Raw genomic sequence first — 16,967 nt, 5'->3', positions numbered from 1 at the left:
TATATATATATATATATATATATATATATATATATATATATATATATATATATATATATATATATATATATATATATATATATATATATATATATATATATATATATATATATATATATATATATGTATATATATGTATATATATACATACATACACAGCCGTGATCAAAAGTTGACATACACTTGTAAAGAACATGTCTTGAGTTTCCAATACTTTCTACAACTCTTATTTTTTTGTGATAGAGTGATTGGATCACAAAAAATATTCATGAAGTTTGGTTCCTTTATGAATTTATTACGGGTCTACTGAAAATGTGACCAAATCGGCTGGGTCAAAAGTATACATACAGCAATGTTAATATTTGGTTGCATGTCCCTTGGCAAGTTTCACTGCAATAAGGCGCTTTTGGTAGCCATCCACAAGCGTCTGGCAAGCTTCTGGTTGAATTTTTGACCACTCCTCTTGGCAAAATTGGTGCAGTTCAGCTAAATTTGTTGGTTTTCTGACATGGACTTGTTTCTTCAGCATTGCCCACACGTTAAAGTCAGGACTTTGGGAAGGCCATTGTAAAACCCTAATTCTAGCCTGATTTAGCCATTCCTTTACCACTTTGACGTGTGTTTGGGGTCATTGTTCTGTTGGAACACCCAACTGCGCCCAAGACCCAACCTCCGGGCTGATAATTTTAGGTTGTCCTGAAGAATTTGGAGGTAATCCTCCTTTTTCATTGTCCCATTTAAAGCACCAGTTCCATTGGCAGCAAAACAGGCCGAGAGCATAATACTACCACCACCATGCTTGACGGTGGGCATGGTGTTCCTGAGATTAAAGGCCTCGCCTTTTCTCCTTCAAACATATTGCTGGGTATTGTGGCCAAACAGCTCAATTGTTGTTTCATCTGACATCACATGGACACATATAAGACCTTCTGAAGGAAAATTCTGTGGTCAGATGAAACAAAAATGGAGCTGTTTGCCATGTCCAATTGCATTCTTTCATGTGAGGGGTGCTAAGAGGTTTTGTCACAGGGCCACACAATCAAACAGCACTTCTACAATTAGATCCTGCGATATTTGCTTCGGTCAGTGTGCGAGAAAATGCAAGCGTTGTGGCAGGACAACTCGTGGTTGTTTTAATATGACAACGTGGCTGCTCACAACGTCCTGAGCATATGACCGTTCCTGGCCGTTTGGGTTTGTATATATTTTGTAATACCATTCCTGGAACTTTATCTGGCACACCTCGTTTATGCTTTGATTTCCCATGTGTAAATCCATTATTTCATCAAGTGAAACTGTTTTAAGTAATTTGCTGTCTCTTTCTCATTGGTTTCTTTATCTCTTTTTTTTCAGAGCAAGGAAATCGCATTTCAGCTCCAGGAAGACTTAATGAAGGTCCTTAATGAGCTGTACACAGTAAGTAATAATGATTTTCCCTTTTCAAGCTAATGTATTTTGATGGCATTGCACCCTGGCTTTCTCAGAACGACTGACAGTATCCTTTTGTGTACACTTAGAGTTGCATTATTGGGATCATTAATCATGTTTAATTTTGAAGGTGACGCACACCAAAATCTACAAAATAAAAATATGATTTACGGTACACAGGACATTAGTGATGGGTAAATAACGCCTCAGTGAGCCAATGACACACTCGCTAGTTGTATTGACACTTCACTGATGCTGTGTTGCTGTTCCATAATGGTAATCTGACATCCACTGGATTTTAAAATTCAATACATTTATCTTGCAAATACAATGAATAGTTGGCAAGTGTAATTGTTTTAGTTTTTATTTTAAACAAATAGCTGCACAAAAAAGCGTAACTGGTCAATGAGCCAAATATAATGAGAGAGTGCATGAACACTGGAACTTCACATGTAGGTGTGAAAATACAGAAAACCAAACTATTTAAGAAATCAGACTAATTTAGTGAATGGAAACGTAGTGACTATTGTCACTCTCAGGACTCTCCTAGATTTGACCTGGTTTCACCCCTTTGGATAGACACAAGCACACAAACTTTGACTCCATGCACACCCTGGTAAGCTATTGCATCAGACATCCAGAGTCCCAAAGTCTGCCACCACCAGTAAAATAACAGGTCTGGTCTGTCTCTAAATATGTCCATCTAAAAGAAGAAGCAGAGTAAACACGACCGTGCCAGATTCCAGACCTCTAAATGAGGAGTACATGGCCCAAGGTCAGTTAACCATCTCTAAATTAGTGCGAGTCAGGCCAAACCACACCAAAGGCAAAGTGTCTCCTCTGCTGTTCCCTTCGTGCAGAAATAACCTCGGAGAAAAATGTTTAGATTACGAGATGGTTGATTCAGAATTTGTGCTAAAGATGACATTTTGTGCAAGAAAATTGTTCACGCAGGTCGTAGATCTGTATTCTGTGTGTTGCCATCCGTCAGACCTTCAAATGTATATTTTATTGTTGTTTGCAAAGCCCATCCATCCATCCATTTTTTTTTTTTACCATGATATAAAATGTTCTTAGAAAATTAACTCTATTCTTTTACATAAGTCATTTGTCTCTTGATTACTTTTAAAATGGACCGTTGATGATTCTAATCTACATTTAACACAATTCCTTGTGGTCTAGACAATATGTATTAGATATGCTTTGGGGTTAGTTTTGCTCCAAAGTCAAATGTTTAACTCCCTTTGTGAATATGCTTGCCAATAGTTAAATTGGTGGAGGCTGTCCTTTTTGATGCAAATGAACCCCACCATGCCTCGCTGTTTATTCTGGTTAATTATATATTTGTAAGACGAACATCAACGCTATCTTTTTTTCACACACAATTGAAAAAACGTCAACATATCTCACTGCATGTTGAACATTGTTGTTATTGTGTGTATGCTACGACTAGATGACAATAATACTTTATTCACGTCTATTTATGTGGTAAGCCAAACACAGTTTGATTGAAAACTTAACATTAACTCACTGTAAGTACACTAAATACACAATGTCCGGAGCTTCTGACAGTTCCTGGCCGTTTGGATTTGCATATATTTTGTAAGGCTCTGAACCTTCATGGACCACACGATTCGATTTGATTCTTGGGGGTAACGATTTGATTCATAATCGAATCTCGATTCAAAACAATTCCTGATTCAAAATCTAGACTTTTTTTTTTAAAGATTGGGTGCCAGTTTTATGATTAACTACCTTCCTCCATAAGGAGGTCTGACAAATGTTTGTATCACTTTAAAGAAAACTGGTTTTGTTTAACAGAATTCTACCCAAACATTTAATAAAGTCAAATACAAATAAGACAACAAGAGAAGTATCCAACATTTCTCTTTTCTAAAGTAAATCTGTACAGCAAATATGGGCAGCTACATCAATAATATGACAAAAAAGATACAAAAAAAATATACCGTATTTTTCGGACTATAAGTCACAGGAGCGACTTATGTGTGAAATTATTAACACATTACCTTAAAATATCAAATAATGTTTTTTAGCTCATTCACGTAAGAGACTAGACGTATAAGATTTCATGGGATTTAGCGATTAGGAGTGACAGATTGTTTGGTAAACGTATAGCATGTTCTATATGTTATATTTATTTGAATGACTCTTACCATAATATGTTACGTTAACATACCAGGCACGTTCTCAGTTGGTTATTTATGCGTCATATAACGTACACTTATTCAGCCTGTTGTTCACTATTCTTTATTTATTTTAAATTGCTTTTCAAATGTCTATTCTTGTTGGGTTTTATCAAATAAATTTCCCCCAAAAATGCGACTTATACTCCACTGCGACTTATATATGTTTTTTTCCTTCTTTATTATGCATTTTCGGCCGGTGCGACTTATACCCTGGAGCGATTTATACTCCGAATAATACGGTGTTGGCCCTCTGATGAGGTGGCGACTTGTCCAGGGTGTACCCCGCCTTCCGATTATTTACATTGTAGATTGTCACTGAAGACATGACAACTATGAATGAGCACATGTGGAGTTATGTACTTCATAAAAAAAGGTGAAATAACTGAAAACATCTTTTGTATTCTAGTTTCTTCAAAATAGCAACCCTTTGCTCTGATTACTGCTTTGCACACTATTGGCATTCTCTCCATGAGCTTCAAGAACACCTGTGAAGTGAAAACCATTTCTGGTGACTACCTCTTAAAGCTTATCGAGAGAATGCCAAGGGTGTGCAAAGCAGTAATCAGAGCAAAGGGTGGTTTAATATACGAATGTACGATAAACAGACGTCGGACACTGATAAATTGAATTGCAGCTTTTTATTGTGGTCAACATGACCAAATAGTAATGTTGGAACTGTGCAATTATTCAGCAGCAGTTTAGCAGATAATCCAATTTTGTACTGGCCCATGTTGTCAAAAACAGTCCCAGGTAAAATGTTGTGGACAAATACACACAGAAGTATATATTTTTAGACAGCAGAGCAGACACGCAAGGCTGCAGCCAACAGTCTTGGCACAAGAGAGTAGAGCAGAAAGGAGGGGCCTGGCAGAGAGCATGTACTAGAAAGCCCACTTTGGTACATCCGTCAAACGGACGTCACAAATTGCCCACTGTTAAAAAAAGACTGTAAAAAACAATATTCAGAGGTTTCCAAAACTGCTTACAGGCTCACGTCCAAAAGCCTGAAGCTAACGATTTGACGCTGTGGTATTGTTTAACACGGCTATCCAACATTACAACATGTATTTAAAAGTTAGAAAAGAGGAAGCTCATCATAGGTCCTTTTTAAGTCTACAGTATGTTCATGCTTTTCTAGTTAACATTTTAAATTGGACCGTGTGGATGTTGACGTTATGTATTAATACCGAAACCTAATTGAAACTGATTAATTTTGAATGGAATTAAGACTTATAGTTCTGTGAATAAAAGATCATTGTCAATACAGATAGGTAGATACAGTATAATAGACTCCTGACCGAAGACTTGATTGAGACATGGATTTCTGTGTTGTAAAGTGGAATGAAAGATTGGTTCTTGGGCTGCACGATTGTGACAAAAATCTAAATCACAATTGATTGAACATTTTACCTTGATTTTCATTAACGCACAATTATTCCACACTCAACACAGTTTGTCTTTATTTGTATAATTTTGAAGCAAGTAACTGAAATGAACATGCACAGATGAACTGAAGATAAGGAATAAGCGGTATCGAAAATGGATGGATTGCAGCAAACCCAGCAACAATACAGAACACAGGGCTCAGTGTTTGACTTTTACGCTATGACACTTTTAAGTAGCAAACTGGAAGAGACAGTGTGTCATGTAAAGACTACTTCTTCTGTTGCTTTTCTGGCATTCTTCACACTTTCCGACACCTGGCTTCTTGTCGTGTAACCACACAACCAATAGTGTATTGTAAAGAAACAGTCTATAAGTAGAAAACAAATAATTCTTTACGTGGCAGTTTTGGGTTGGTTTTGAATTGCTAAATTTCGGATTTGATTATTGTTCCATTAAACTACAGTCCTAATTGGTTCTTTGCCTCCTCTCTTTCCATGTGTCTCCAGGTGATGAAGACCTACCACATGTACCACTCCGAGAGCATTAGTGCAGAGAGCAAACTGAAAGAAGCTGAAAAGCAAGAAGAGAAACAGATTGGGCGGGGAGATCCAGTTTTCAGCATCCGTATGGAGGACAAATACCAGAAGCGCAACTCGGTGAAAAAGATTGAGAAGATGAAGGAGAAGGTAACTCACAGTTCAACCATTTTCAACAAATTTTTGCATGTTGTCTGTTACCTCATGTACGTGGGTAGATTTTTTTCCCTGCAGTCTTCCTAAAGTTATTGTACAGTAGTAGGAAGTGTTGAAATATAGATGATATACAAGTGTGTGCATCAGAGCACATTGGTCATTCGATGGTGACTAACATCCTTCTGCCTGTCTGCTTGAGAGGAAGTGAAGACTGAAGACGAATAGTTCAGGAGTGTTCTCTTGCACTCAGAGGAGGTTCTGTGCGAGACCCCCCCCGCCCACACACACACACACACACGCACACACACACACACACACACACACACACACACACACACACACACACACACACACACACACACACACACACACACTCCATATCATCAATTGCCACTATAATTGCTCATTTTATTTGACATTTCCCATCATTCCTACAACCCCTGCTGCTGGGCACCACAGCTCATTCAGGAACGGCCTGTGCTCCACACAACATGGGGGAGCGCTGATTCCTCACAAACATTGACATGACACCACTGGTTGACAAAAACGTCATCCCTTCATTCGTGCCACCCTGTGCGCTTGTACATTATACACATGCCAGAAACTAGTTATTGGATATTCAACCAATGTTTGCACATTCTGTGCAACCTCACATCCTTGTCCACTTCTCATAGCTTCCCATTTCAGCCAATCTTGTTGTCAACTGTCTAACCAAGTCCCTGCATTATACAGTCATGTCCTCACTGGTTTACATTGACCAAGATGAGGACTTGTGATTATGAACTCTTTATTATTTTGTTTTGATCTGCTTCATGTAAGGAGTGGAGTCCATCGGGGACACACATCCCGAACAGTTATGAATTAATCTTTTTCCACTCCCATCGTTGCGGCGCCCACAAGATAATTCCGCACTGGGCAATTGGTCACCTCTTATCATACTCTTATACTTGTCTAATTTCTACTGTGTCATTCTGTCGGCTATACAGAGACATAAAAGCACAATCAGTTGTCAAAAAGACAAATATTAACTTCACAAGCACTGTTAACTGTGTGTCATTCTTGTTTTCAATTCTCTCATTAGCGGCAAGCCAAGTACTCAGAGAACAAGATGAAGTCGATCAAAGCACGGAACGAGTACCTCCTTACACTGGAAGCCTCCAACTCGTCTGTTTTCAAATACTACATCCATGACCTGTCTGACCTAATTGATGTAAGTATGAAAACATGCTTTTGTCAGCCATGTTGTGTTGTACCCGCAAACCTGGCACTGGGCACTTGAGGTATCTAAAAAGCTCAATTGTATCACTTTTCTAACCTCTAGCTAACTTTAATGAAAGGGTTCCGTTGCTCTTAAACATTATTTTAAGTTGTAAAATTAAGCTGTAAACCAGCAATAGAAATTATTATTGTGTTTTATTACATAGTATATACAGAGGAATCTCAATTTACAAACTTAATTGGTTCCTGAATAGACAAGCTTGTATATTGAAGCAAACTTCTCCGTAAGAAATAATGTAAATATGAATAATGAGTTCCATCCTCGACAAGTGAAAGTTTGTACACTTTGAACACAATATCAAACAAACATAACACATGGGTGATGGTTCAGCTTTTTTTTTCTAACAAAGTTAACAACTTGCTAAAATGTTCTTCATTTGCAGCTACCCTCCTGACACGCACACCTACACTCTGGCTAACCCTGTGGTACACTCTCAGATTGAAATCACAAAACCCTGTAACAGCCAGGTCACTACAATGATTAGGAATAAAAAATAAAATTAACTTTACCTTGTCGGTTAAACTTCTTTGTGTGTAGCCGAAGAAAGGGGGAGACGGGGAGGCAGTATCGACAATGCTGTGGATACTTCCTGAATGTTTAAAACCATACATTGATAATGAACTAGCTAGCTAGAATATGCTGTAAAAAAAACCTCAGAAACATTTGAAGAACACAAAAAGTAGCACAGTAGCTAACGGCAGCACTGGTCTGCCGACAGAATAAGCACAGTGATCGTTAGGCCAGCCCACAATGGATGTGTTGCCTGGCACAAAATGGCTGTACTGTAGGCACACAAAGGGTGGATGAAAAGTCCGTACACTGAAACAAGGTTCATACAATATACCGTATTTTTATACGATAATGAGTTGTTCGTAAATAGAGGTTGTACTGTACACTGTATTCTCATTTAATTATTGGCACATTTTGTACTTTTTATTAGAATTTTTATTCAGTTTATCAATTTACATAATTTGATATAAAATGTATTTGAATGTGAGTGTGAATGTTGTCTATCTGTGTTGGCCCTGCGATGAGGTGGCGACTTGTCCAGGGTGTACACCGCCTTCCGCCCGATTGTAGCTGAGATAGGCTCCGGCACCCCCCGCGACCGCGAACGGGACAAGCGGTAGCAAATGGATGGATCGATGTATTTCTAAGGCTTTATATGACTTTGCTTTTTTTTTTTTTAGAGAGAATATTTGACATTTTTGCTGTGCGTTTAAGGGAATGAGAGAATGTTGGATCAAGCAGTTAAGATTTTATATTCCAGACAGGACTGAAGGAGATGGGAAGTGTAATCTCTATTCCGCAGCATGCTGTGTGCTGAAATTACCCTTCACACCGCCTTGCTCACAAGCCTTCACATCTCTCCTTTTTGTGTGGGATATGCAAATGTTGTATTTGCAGACCCATACATATGTGTTTATTAAAGTGTACTTTTTATGGTCTCAAATATTGTCTGACTGCTTTTTTGTGACTTTAACCAAAGTGTCTTTCTTGTAGAAGGCTTGTCCATATTTCTAATTATTTAAAATCACTGTCATGATATGTCTAACCTAAAGGCTGTTTATCTTTTCATCTAGTGCTGTGATTTGGGATACCATGCCAGTTTAAATAGAGCCTTGCGGACGTACCTGTCAGCTGAATACAATTTAGAGACTTCCCGCCATGAAGGTCTTGACATAATTGAAAATGCCGTGGACAGTCTGGACCCAAGAAGCGACAGACAAAGGTTTATGGAGATGTTCCCTACGGCCTTTTGCCCCCCTGCAAAATTCGAGTTCCAGTCCCACATGGGAGATGAGGTAAGTTTACTTCAACATCATAAAGTATCTTGCAGTATCATAAATTATTATATATTGCAGAGGATGTGGTTTGTATTGTAGCTGTGGTATCATCTAATGATGTGCTTGTTTCACTGACTTGATTGTCTTTTGCAATTTGTTTATTTATTTACTTCCCCAGGTGTGTCATATTTCTGTGCAGCCTCCGGTGAATGGAGAGCTCATACTAAGGTTCCAGCAGCTGCAATCTCGTTTAGCCACTCTTAAGATTGAAAATGAAGAGGTAAAATTGTACATTTTATGTTGGTGAATTAGATAGAACCCTTGTTTTTAATTGTACAGTAAATCCCTGCATTATGTTCTGAGACTACCCGCAAGATAGCAAACAGGAGTAACTGAGATATAGGGTTGCAAAGGGGTGGAAAGTTTCCACCAAACTTTCCGGAAATTTACTACGGGAAGTTAAGTTCGGGAAGTTTGGAAATATTGACCATTTTTTGATAATTCAAAGTTGGACACCGTCCATGGGAATTAATGGTAATATATGGGAATTAATGGGGAATTACAATAATTATATATTATTGGTCACTTATCTATATGCTGCTGCGTCTTTGTGGCATTTTTGACATAGCTCTTTGCACAGTATTTGCAAATGTACACAGCCTTTCCGCCTACATTGGTTGGGATGAAATGTCTCCACACATCAGATGGTGTACGTGGCATTATTCTGTTTGTATTTATTTATTTTTGTAAAACACTAATGCAATGCCACACACATATATAAATAGTCAGCTAAACAATTGGAGTAGTCTTTAAAAATATGTTACTAATGGACAAATGAATAGAAATAGGCTAGAATGCTAGATGAATAAATGAACACTCAATCAGCATGCTAAATCAAACTATAACCTACATTCTTGTATAACAACAGAATGGCTAGCAGAACAGAAGGCAGAGGAAACTACACGTCATGATTTAGTATTTGCTAGTTGAACTTTACAGATCACAAAAAAGGTAAATTCAACGTTGTTAGCATAAATTAATGGGATTTAACATAGAGAAAATTAGCATCGCGGCTAACGGACAAATATTTTCGATTCATTATGAGACTGTGGTGGTACTTAAAACTAGCTAACTAGAGCTATTGGCCCCAAAATCATTTAACAAGTACAGGAACAGCTAGCTAGCTTGAGTGGAAGTCTGCAGTCATACAGTAACAAGCAATTACACCTCTATTAAACTTAAATACCAAAGATCAAATATATTTACCTCAGTAATATCATCAAAACTTACGTGACTGGATGAAGTCCTTGGGCTCAAATACTAGTGTGGCCTCAATAACCCTGCTGTAGTTGTAGTGTGTAGCATGCTGGGAATTATCTGTGCATGTGATGGAAGAATGCACTGCACATGTGATGGAGGAATGCACTGTGCAGGATTGAAATTCTACTGAATTTGCATTAAATCAGATTGTTTTAGCTAATAATCATGCTGCAAGATCTAGCATGTTGCATTCAATGTTTATTATTTGGGGCGGCATGGCGTAGTGGGTAGAGCGGCCTTGCCAGAAACCTGAGGGTTGCAGGTTCGCTCCCCGCCTCTTACCATCCAAAAAAAAAAAATCGCTTCCGTTGTGTCCTTGGGCAGGACACTTCACCCTTGCCCCCGGTGCCGCTCACACCGGAGAATGAATGATGAATGAATGAGTTGTAAAAATGAATGATGGGTTCTCACTTCTCTGTGAAGCGCTTTGAGTGTCTAGAAAAAGCGCTATATAAATCTAATCCATTATTATTATTATTATTATTTATTCCCGTTAATTCCCATGGAAAGTTTCCAACTTTGAATAATCCCGGAATTTTGAAACCCTACTGAGATGCCCATTTGACTCTTAATAAAGCTTGGCTTGCTCATTTCCCTCCAAACCCTCCAGCTAGATTGAGTTGGATGTTCTCCTTTGACGTCAGTCTCTTCAATTGCTATTGTTTACTCGCGACAAAGGTAGCTAACAAGCTAAATGCATGAACACACTATCCAGGTTTAGGCCCTAATTAGGTCTCACACACGTATTAAACATTCTTAAATAGTAAAAAAAATATAGGCACTGGATCAGAGTTATGGTCTAGCCCAGGGGTCGGCAACCCGCGGCTCCGGAGCCGCATGCGGCTCCTTGACCACTCTGATGCGGCTCAGCTACATACATGCCGACCCCCCCGATTTTCCCAGGAGACTTATGGATCTCAGTGTCTCTCATAGATTACACCCAGGGATAAAATAATCCTATTTACACTATAATTACTAAATAAAGGGCGTGCCCTAATTGCACTGCAGTAATTGTCCTCTATAGCATTTACATACTGCGTGCCAGTCCAGCCACATGTTGCATGTTGTTATTACTTGCACACACAGGAGACAGCAAAGCATACTTACTCATCAGCCACACAGCTTACACTGACGGTAGCCGTATCAAACAACTTTAACATTGTTACGTTACAAATATGCGCCACACTGTGAACCCACACCAAAAAAGAATGAAAAACACATTTCTGGAGAACATCCCACCGTAACACAACATAAACACAACACAACCATTACCCAGAATCCCATGCAGCCCTAACTCTTCCGGTCTACATTATACACCCCCGCTACCACCAAATCTCCCCACACATCAACCCCCCCCCCTCTCTCCGTGCGTTGGTTGAGCGGAAGAGTTAGGGCTGCATGGGAGTCTGGGTATTGGCACCGTCAGTGTAAGATGTGTGGCTGCTGAGTTAGTACGCCTTGCTGTCACTTACGTGAGCAAGCTGAAATTGCATTCTACGTGTGGTCGAGCAGGTACACCGTTAGGGCGGACTGTAGAGGGCGCCAAATGCAGTGTCATCACGCTCTGATATTCGGGAGTCTCCCGAATTAAACTTTAACATTAAAGTGTGTGCCGGTGCGTGTGTCGGAGACCCCTGGTTAACATAGCACAAAGCATTTAGGCTTTGTATGCGGTGTTTTTCATTTTAAATTAAAAAAATTTTTTTGTGGCTCCCATTACTTTCTTTAATTTGTGAAACTTGCCAAAATGGCTCTTTGAGTGGTAAAGGTTGCCGACCCCTGGTCTAGCCTCTAGCCTGGTCGTCAGGCTAGAGCCATCTCCCTCTAAAGCGGCTAGCGAGGGTACGTGGGTCCAATACACTGCAGGCCGCTGGCTCGTCCCGGCGAGCTGTCAAAGAGAGTGTTTCTCCAAGCCGCATCTACATAATCCACACTACTGTCTTGTTGTTCTGATCAACAATTTTGTTCACCACGCTGCAAGTTTTGTGGACGGTTTGTAAAAAGTTGACTGTAAAAGCTACAATAATACTTACATAGCAACAATCACAGGACTATGCCATCTTGCACTGATGCCATTCATTATGTCATACATATATGTTAGGTTGTATAGTGTATAACGATTTCAATTAGAACTTTATTATCATACCAGCACACGAGACATATGACGTGGCAGGACATTTAGTACCCAAGGTTTTTGTTACCTGAGGCCATTTAGTACCCAAGATTTTGCCCGATGAGTACCACAATAATCATAAGAGAATAGGTTTAAAATATATAGTTAATATAGGTTGACTAAAATAAAACAGTGGTTCTCAAACGTTTGTCACTAAGTACCACCTCAGAAAATATTTGGCTCTACCACCTTAATGACCATGATTATAAATACAGTAGCATAGTAGGCGTAAGTATTATCTAAAAACAAAGTAGAGGTTTTGTTTAACGAGTATATTTAATATTTTTGGCGACTGTAATATTACACACAGTTTAAACAGTAACGCTGTGTTTGAATATAGGAAAATAAAACACTGCACTTTAATCAAGTGATTTTTTGGTGTACCACTAGATGTAGCCCACGTACCACTTGTGCTTTGTGGACCACAGTTTTAGAATCCCTGGAATATAATAAATAGACCAATAGAAAATAATGTGATCTTGCAGTGCAAATATAATGTAAAACAATGAACCAAAATGTACAAAAAAGAAAATAAAAAAATATTTTTACATTAGGGTTATTATGCACACACTGAAATCTTTTACCTAAGGTTTATTTACAAATAAATAAATAGCATACACATGAAATGTCTATTGATGCTCTCATTCATTTAGGTCATTGTATTCTCAGGTCATTCACTTGATTGCAATTCCACTGTTTGGTTTGTCTTATAAGACGTTTCGCCTCCCACCAGACTACAATCACCAATGTTAGCATTTTCATTTAGTTGTAAAAAGGGCACAAAAGGAGCATACGTGACCAGAAACTTCCTACCTCCTAAATTGTAAAGTCTTTTAGGGGATAGTTGAAAGGACAGTGTTATATGTGGGAGATAGGTGGGGTCGCAGACCACCTCCTCTGTTCAGGGATGGTTTTCAACCTTGACGCAGATTAAGTTGAGGTTAAAGTACCAATGATTGTCACACACACTAGGTGTGGTGAAATTTGTCCTCTGCATTTGACCCATCCCCTTGTTCACCTCCTGGAAGGTGAGGGGAGCAGTGGGCAGCAGCGGGGCCACGCCCGGGAATCATTTTTGGTGATTTAACCCCCAATTCCATGGCTTCCCTTTTGAATAATTTGTCCTCCCTGTCCAGAATATGTGCATTGTTGCTCTCAATTCATCATTACACACTGTGAGTGTAGGGTGTCCGGTCTTTGGGGTGCACTAGTCAATGTCTCAGGGTGTTGCTTGGTTTGAAGTGTACTGGGATGTTGTTATTTGAAATTTTTTTGGAGTTTCTCAGATAGACCTGATACATATGGAATGACAATGTTATTGTGTTTGTCACCTTTTTCTTCTTCATCCACTCAGTTTTTGTTCCTTCTAGAACTAGATACTGTTCACAAATGACCAGCTGGGGTAACAATGGGTTTTGAGGGCCTCCCTCAAATGCTTATGCTGATAACGACCAGTTTGTGCTCCAGTGGTGGTGTGAGTAAAAAAATGTGTGTGTGTGGGGGTTTTCGGTAAATTCCAACATGGAGGCCACTGTCCTCTACAATGTGCACATCACAGTCTAAAAAAGGCAACTTACTGTCTTTGACATCCTCACATGTGAATTTAGTGAACTTGTGAAATGTTTTTCCCAATGTCACTGTCCTGTCCTCCACAATTGGGGATACAGGTGAACCCATGGCACAACCGTGTTTTTTTGTCAGTAAAAAATTCCCAGGATTTGGAAAGTATGTAAGGCAAAGTTCCAGCAAAAGGCAGATCTGTTCTGGGTTTAGTGTGGCTCCATCCTGTAAGGTGTGATTTTGAAGTAAACGTTGCCTCACTGTCTTTACTGCATCCTGGGTTAGAACACAGGTGAACAGGGAGGTATCATCGAGTGACACCATAGTTTCAGCAGTTAGACTAGATCTGACCATTCTAATTTAGAGGCTAGATCTGACCAATCTATGTGTATGAGCATGAATTGATGAAGCCCACTTGGATTAGAGGCGAAACGTCTTCTAAAACAAACTGAACAGTCAAGTAGCAATCGATTGAATGCCCTGATAAGACACATAATATATTTCCTTCGCAGGAGAAACAACAAAGATTATTCTGGCTTCTGCAGGAAATGAGCAGTACGGACTGGACTGTCCATGAGTTTATCGAAGTGTGTTTAGCAATAAAGGTTTTACGATCATTTTTAATTTGAAATGTTAACACTACCGCGGTTCATCATTAATATGTTGTTACATTCCCTGACTGTGTATAATCACATATTTATAGATTATTACCAACCTAAAGAGACATGTTTTCTGAGGGAAAAGAACAGCTTATTTTCAGATACAAAAAGAAAAAGTAAAACTGTATTTTTGTGACTACAAATCCACAAATTGGCGGTGTCATGAATGCTGAATCTGTAATTGTCTGTATTATTCCTTAGCTGTAATTTCTTGATTGTGCATTAGCTTTGTGGGTTTTTTTAGGTTGAGTGTACACTGCAGATTTATTCACTTTCTGTAAACCAAATTACCTGAATAATCTCACTTTGCATTCAGGTCAGTTCTGTTCCACTCAAGTCATGTAGCTGGCAGTCCTTTTTCTAACTCGTTGTGAATAAGATGTGATGTCCTCTGTGGATTTAGTGTTCCCATAATGCTAATAATAATACATCATCATCTGTCAATCAGTTCTTTCAGGATTATTTTCTGCAACTATTATTCACCCGTCTGTTCAACCCTACGTCACAACACACTTCCTGCAGTATGCACAGTATCACCGTTAACAGGCTCTGTCTGTATGAGTGTTTGTGTGTGGAGGAAGGGGGTATGATGACAAGCCTTATGTCTTTGTCTATGGCTTTAAGTGAATGCGTTGGTGGGTTCTAATAAAACGACACCACTGTTTTGTGTTATTATTACCAGATGGCCTCTCTTCCCTGGCGGAGTGAGCCAGTGAGCCTGAAAAATTATCTTTAAAAGCGTTTTCATGACCTACAAGCATAACCTGTCAAATGTGGAGAGCCGGTCTTCGTCCGGCCGGGAAAAGCTTGAGGGCAGTGCTTGACAGAAGTGCAGCTGTTTCCTTTGCTCTTTGACTGCTGTGAAATGGTGAAAAAACATTGCTGAACATTTTACTCAGCATTAGTTGTGGTGGTTTTAGTGGAATTTATGGAGAAATATTTCTTCTTTGGTTGAAGGTCTGATATATGCCTTAAATTGTTTCCCAAGGACAGAGTTTATAATATGGATTTAGAACTTTATTGACTGCACGCATCTCTCACCCCAAATACATTATTCTGCAGTACATCTTCATTCCTGGGCAGGGAGTACATTATTTGTTTTGCTCCAACAAACAGAACAGCATTTGAGCAATAGTTAGATAGAAGATGACCAGATTATATATTTATTCAAGCTAGCTCGATGCTAATATACATTAAATATGCCATAACTATACCCTGATTGCCGTTGGATTTGAACTTCTCCAAATTTGGTTATTAAAATGCAACTAAGGTGTATTTAGCAATCAAACAGCTGATGTGTAATAAGTATAAACACTTTGTAGGGCTCAACAAAAGACAAGACTGGCACATTCAACTTAATGGCAAAGACTACTTTCTGACTATGACAGCACATCTAGGACAACCCAAAATGAATGCATACTTGCAAATGAGACTCAGCAGTATAATAAAACAAGATCTAAACAGCACATCATTATCAGTTCTTTTTAGGAGGTAAATAAATAGTTTACTTAGTTTTTTCACTCGTACCATCTGCTGTTCACCTTTGGCCTGTTTAAGTGCTTCGGCCTCCTCCTCGTGCCCCCACAGTCATTGGCTCCCCGAAGAGGATTGTAAGGGGTGTGAACATACAAGCTGACACAAATCCTGCCATCTCATATATCTACAGGTGAAAAAGACATCAGAGGCTACCCTCACCACTATCCAGGACATGGTGACCATTGAGGATTATGATGTGTCCGAGTGCTTCCACCACAGCAGATCCACTGAGTCAGTCAGGTCCACTGTGTCAGAGACATACCTCAGCAAACCAAGCATTGCTAAGAGGAGGGCCAACCAACAGGAGACAGAACAATTTTACTTTATGGTGAGTCTAAATATAGAAAAATACTAGCAGATAGTTTAGAGATTGTCTTAGATCCCCATGGGTTAATGCTTATATTTTGTAGTTAAAGGTGAATGTTGTAATTCTGTTACAGTGACATTTTGGTTTTAATGCGCCCCATTTTGGTGATTGTCTCTGTGCTTTTTTTTTTAATTGAGTACGACTGCGAAAGACCCTATCAAAGAGCCTACTGAAATGAAATGTTTTTATTTAAACGGGGATAGCAGATCCATTCTATGTGTCATACTTGATAATTTCGCGATATTGCCATATTTTTGCTGAAAGGATTTAGTATAGAACAACGACAATAAAGTTCACAACTTTTGGTCTCTGATAAAAAAAAAAGCCTTGCCCCTACCGGAAGTAGCGTGACGTAGTCAGTTGATCGCCTCCTCATATTTTCCTATTGTGTTCAATGCAGCTAGAGCGATTCGGACCGAGAAAGCGACGATTACCCCATTAATTTGAGCGAGGATGAAAGATTTGTGGATGAGGAACGTTAGAGTGACGGACTAGAATGCAGTGCAAGACATATCTTTTTTCACTCTGACCGTAACTTAGGTACAAACTGGCTCATTGGATTCCACACTCTCT

At 39.1% G+C, this 16,967-nt stretch overlaps 1 protein-coding gene across 4 annotated transcripts in view; it reads left to right on the top strand.

Annotated features, from left to right (window-relative positions):
• The window catches only part of srgap1a (SLIT-ROBO Rho GTPase activating protein 1a), a 132,687-nt gene that overhangs the window by 74,029 nt on the left and 41,691 nt on the right, over nucleotides 1–16,967 (top strand). For all 4 annotated transcript variants that reach the window (XM_062035414.1, XM_062035413.1, XM_062035412.1 and 1 more), the window contains exons 4-9: nucleotides 1,354–1,416; nucleotides 5,528–5,707; nucleotides 6,795–6,923; nucleotides 8,576–8,797; nucleotides 8,958–9,059; nucleotides 16,158–16,355. In XM_062035414.1, coding sequence (XP_061891398.1) covers nucleotides 1,354–1,416; nucleotides 5,528–5,707; nucleotides 6,795–6,923; nucleotides 8,576–8,797; nucleotides 8,958–9,059; nucleotides 16,158–16,355 — 894 coding nt within the window. The remainder of the gene's footprint in view (nucleotides 1–1,353; nucleotides 1,417–5,527; nucleotides 5,708–6,794; nucleotides 6,924–8,575; nucleotides 8,798–8,957; nucleotides 9,060–16,157; nucleotides 16,356–16,967) is intronic.

The sequence above is a fragment of the Entelurus aequoreus genome, linkage group LG24 (assembly GCF_033978785.1).
Source record: "Entelurus aequoreus isolate RoL-2023_Sb linkage group LG24, RoL_Eaeq_v1.1, whole genome shotgun sequence".
Classification (NCBI taxonomy): Eukaryota; Metazoa; Chordata; class Actinopteri; order Syngnathiformes; family Syngnathidae; genus Entelurus; species Entelurus aequoreus.
The sequence above is the reverse complement of the archived record's forward strand: the minus strand, read 5'-3'. Positions and strand labels throughout refer to the sequence as shown.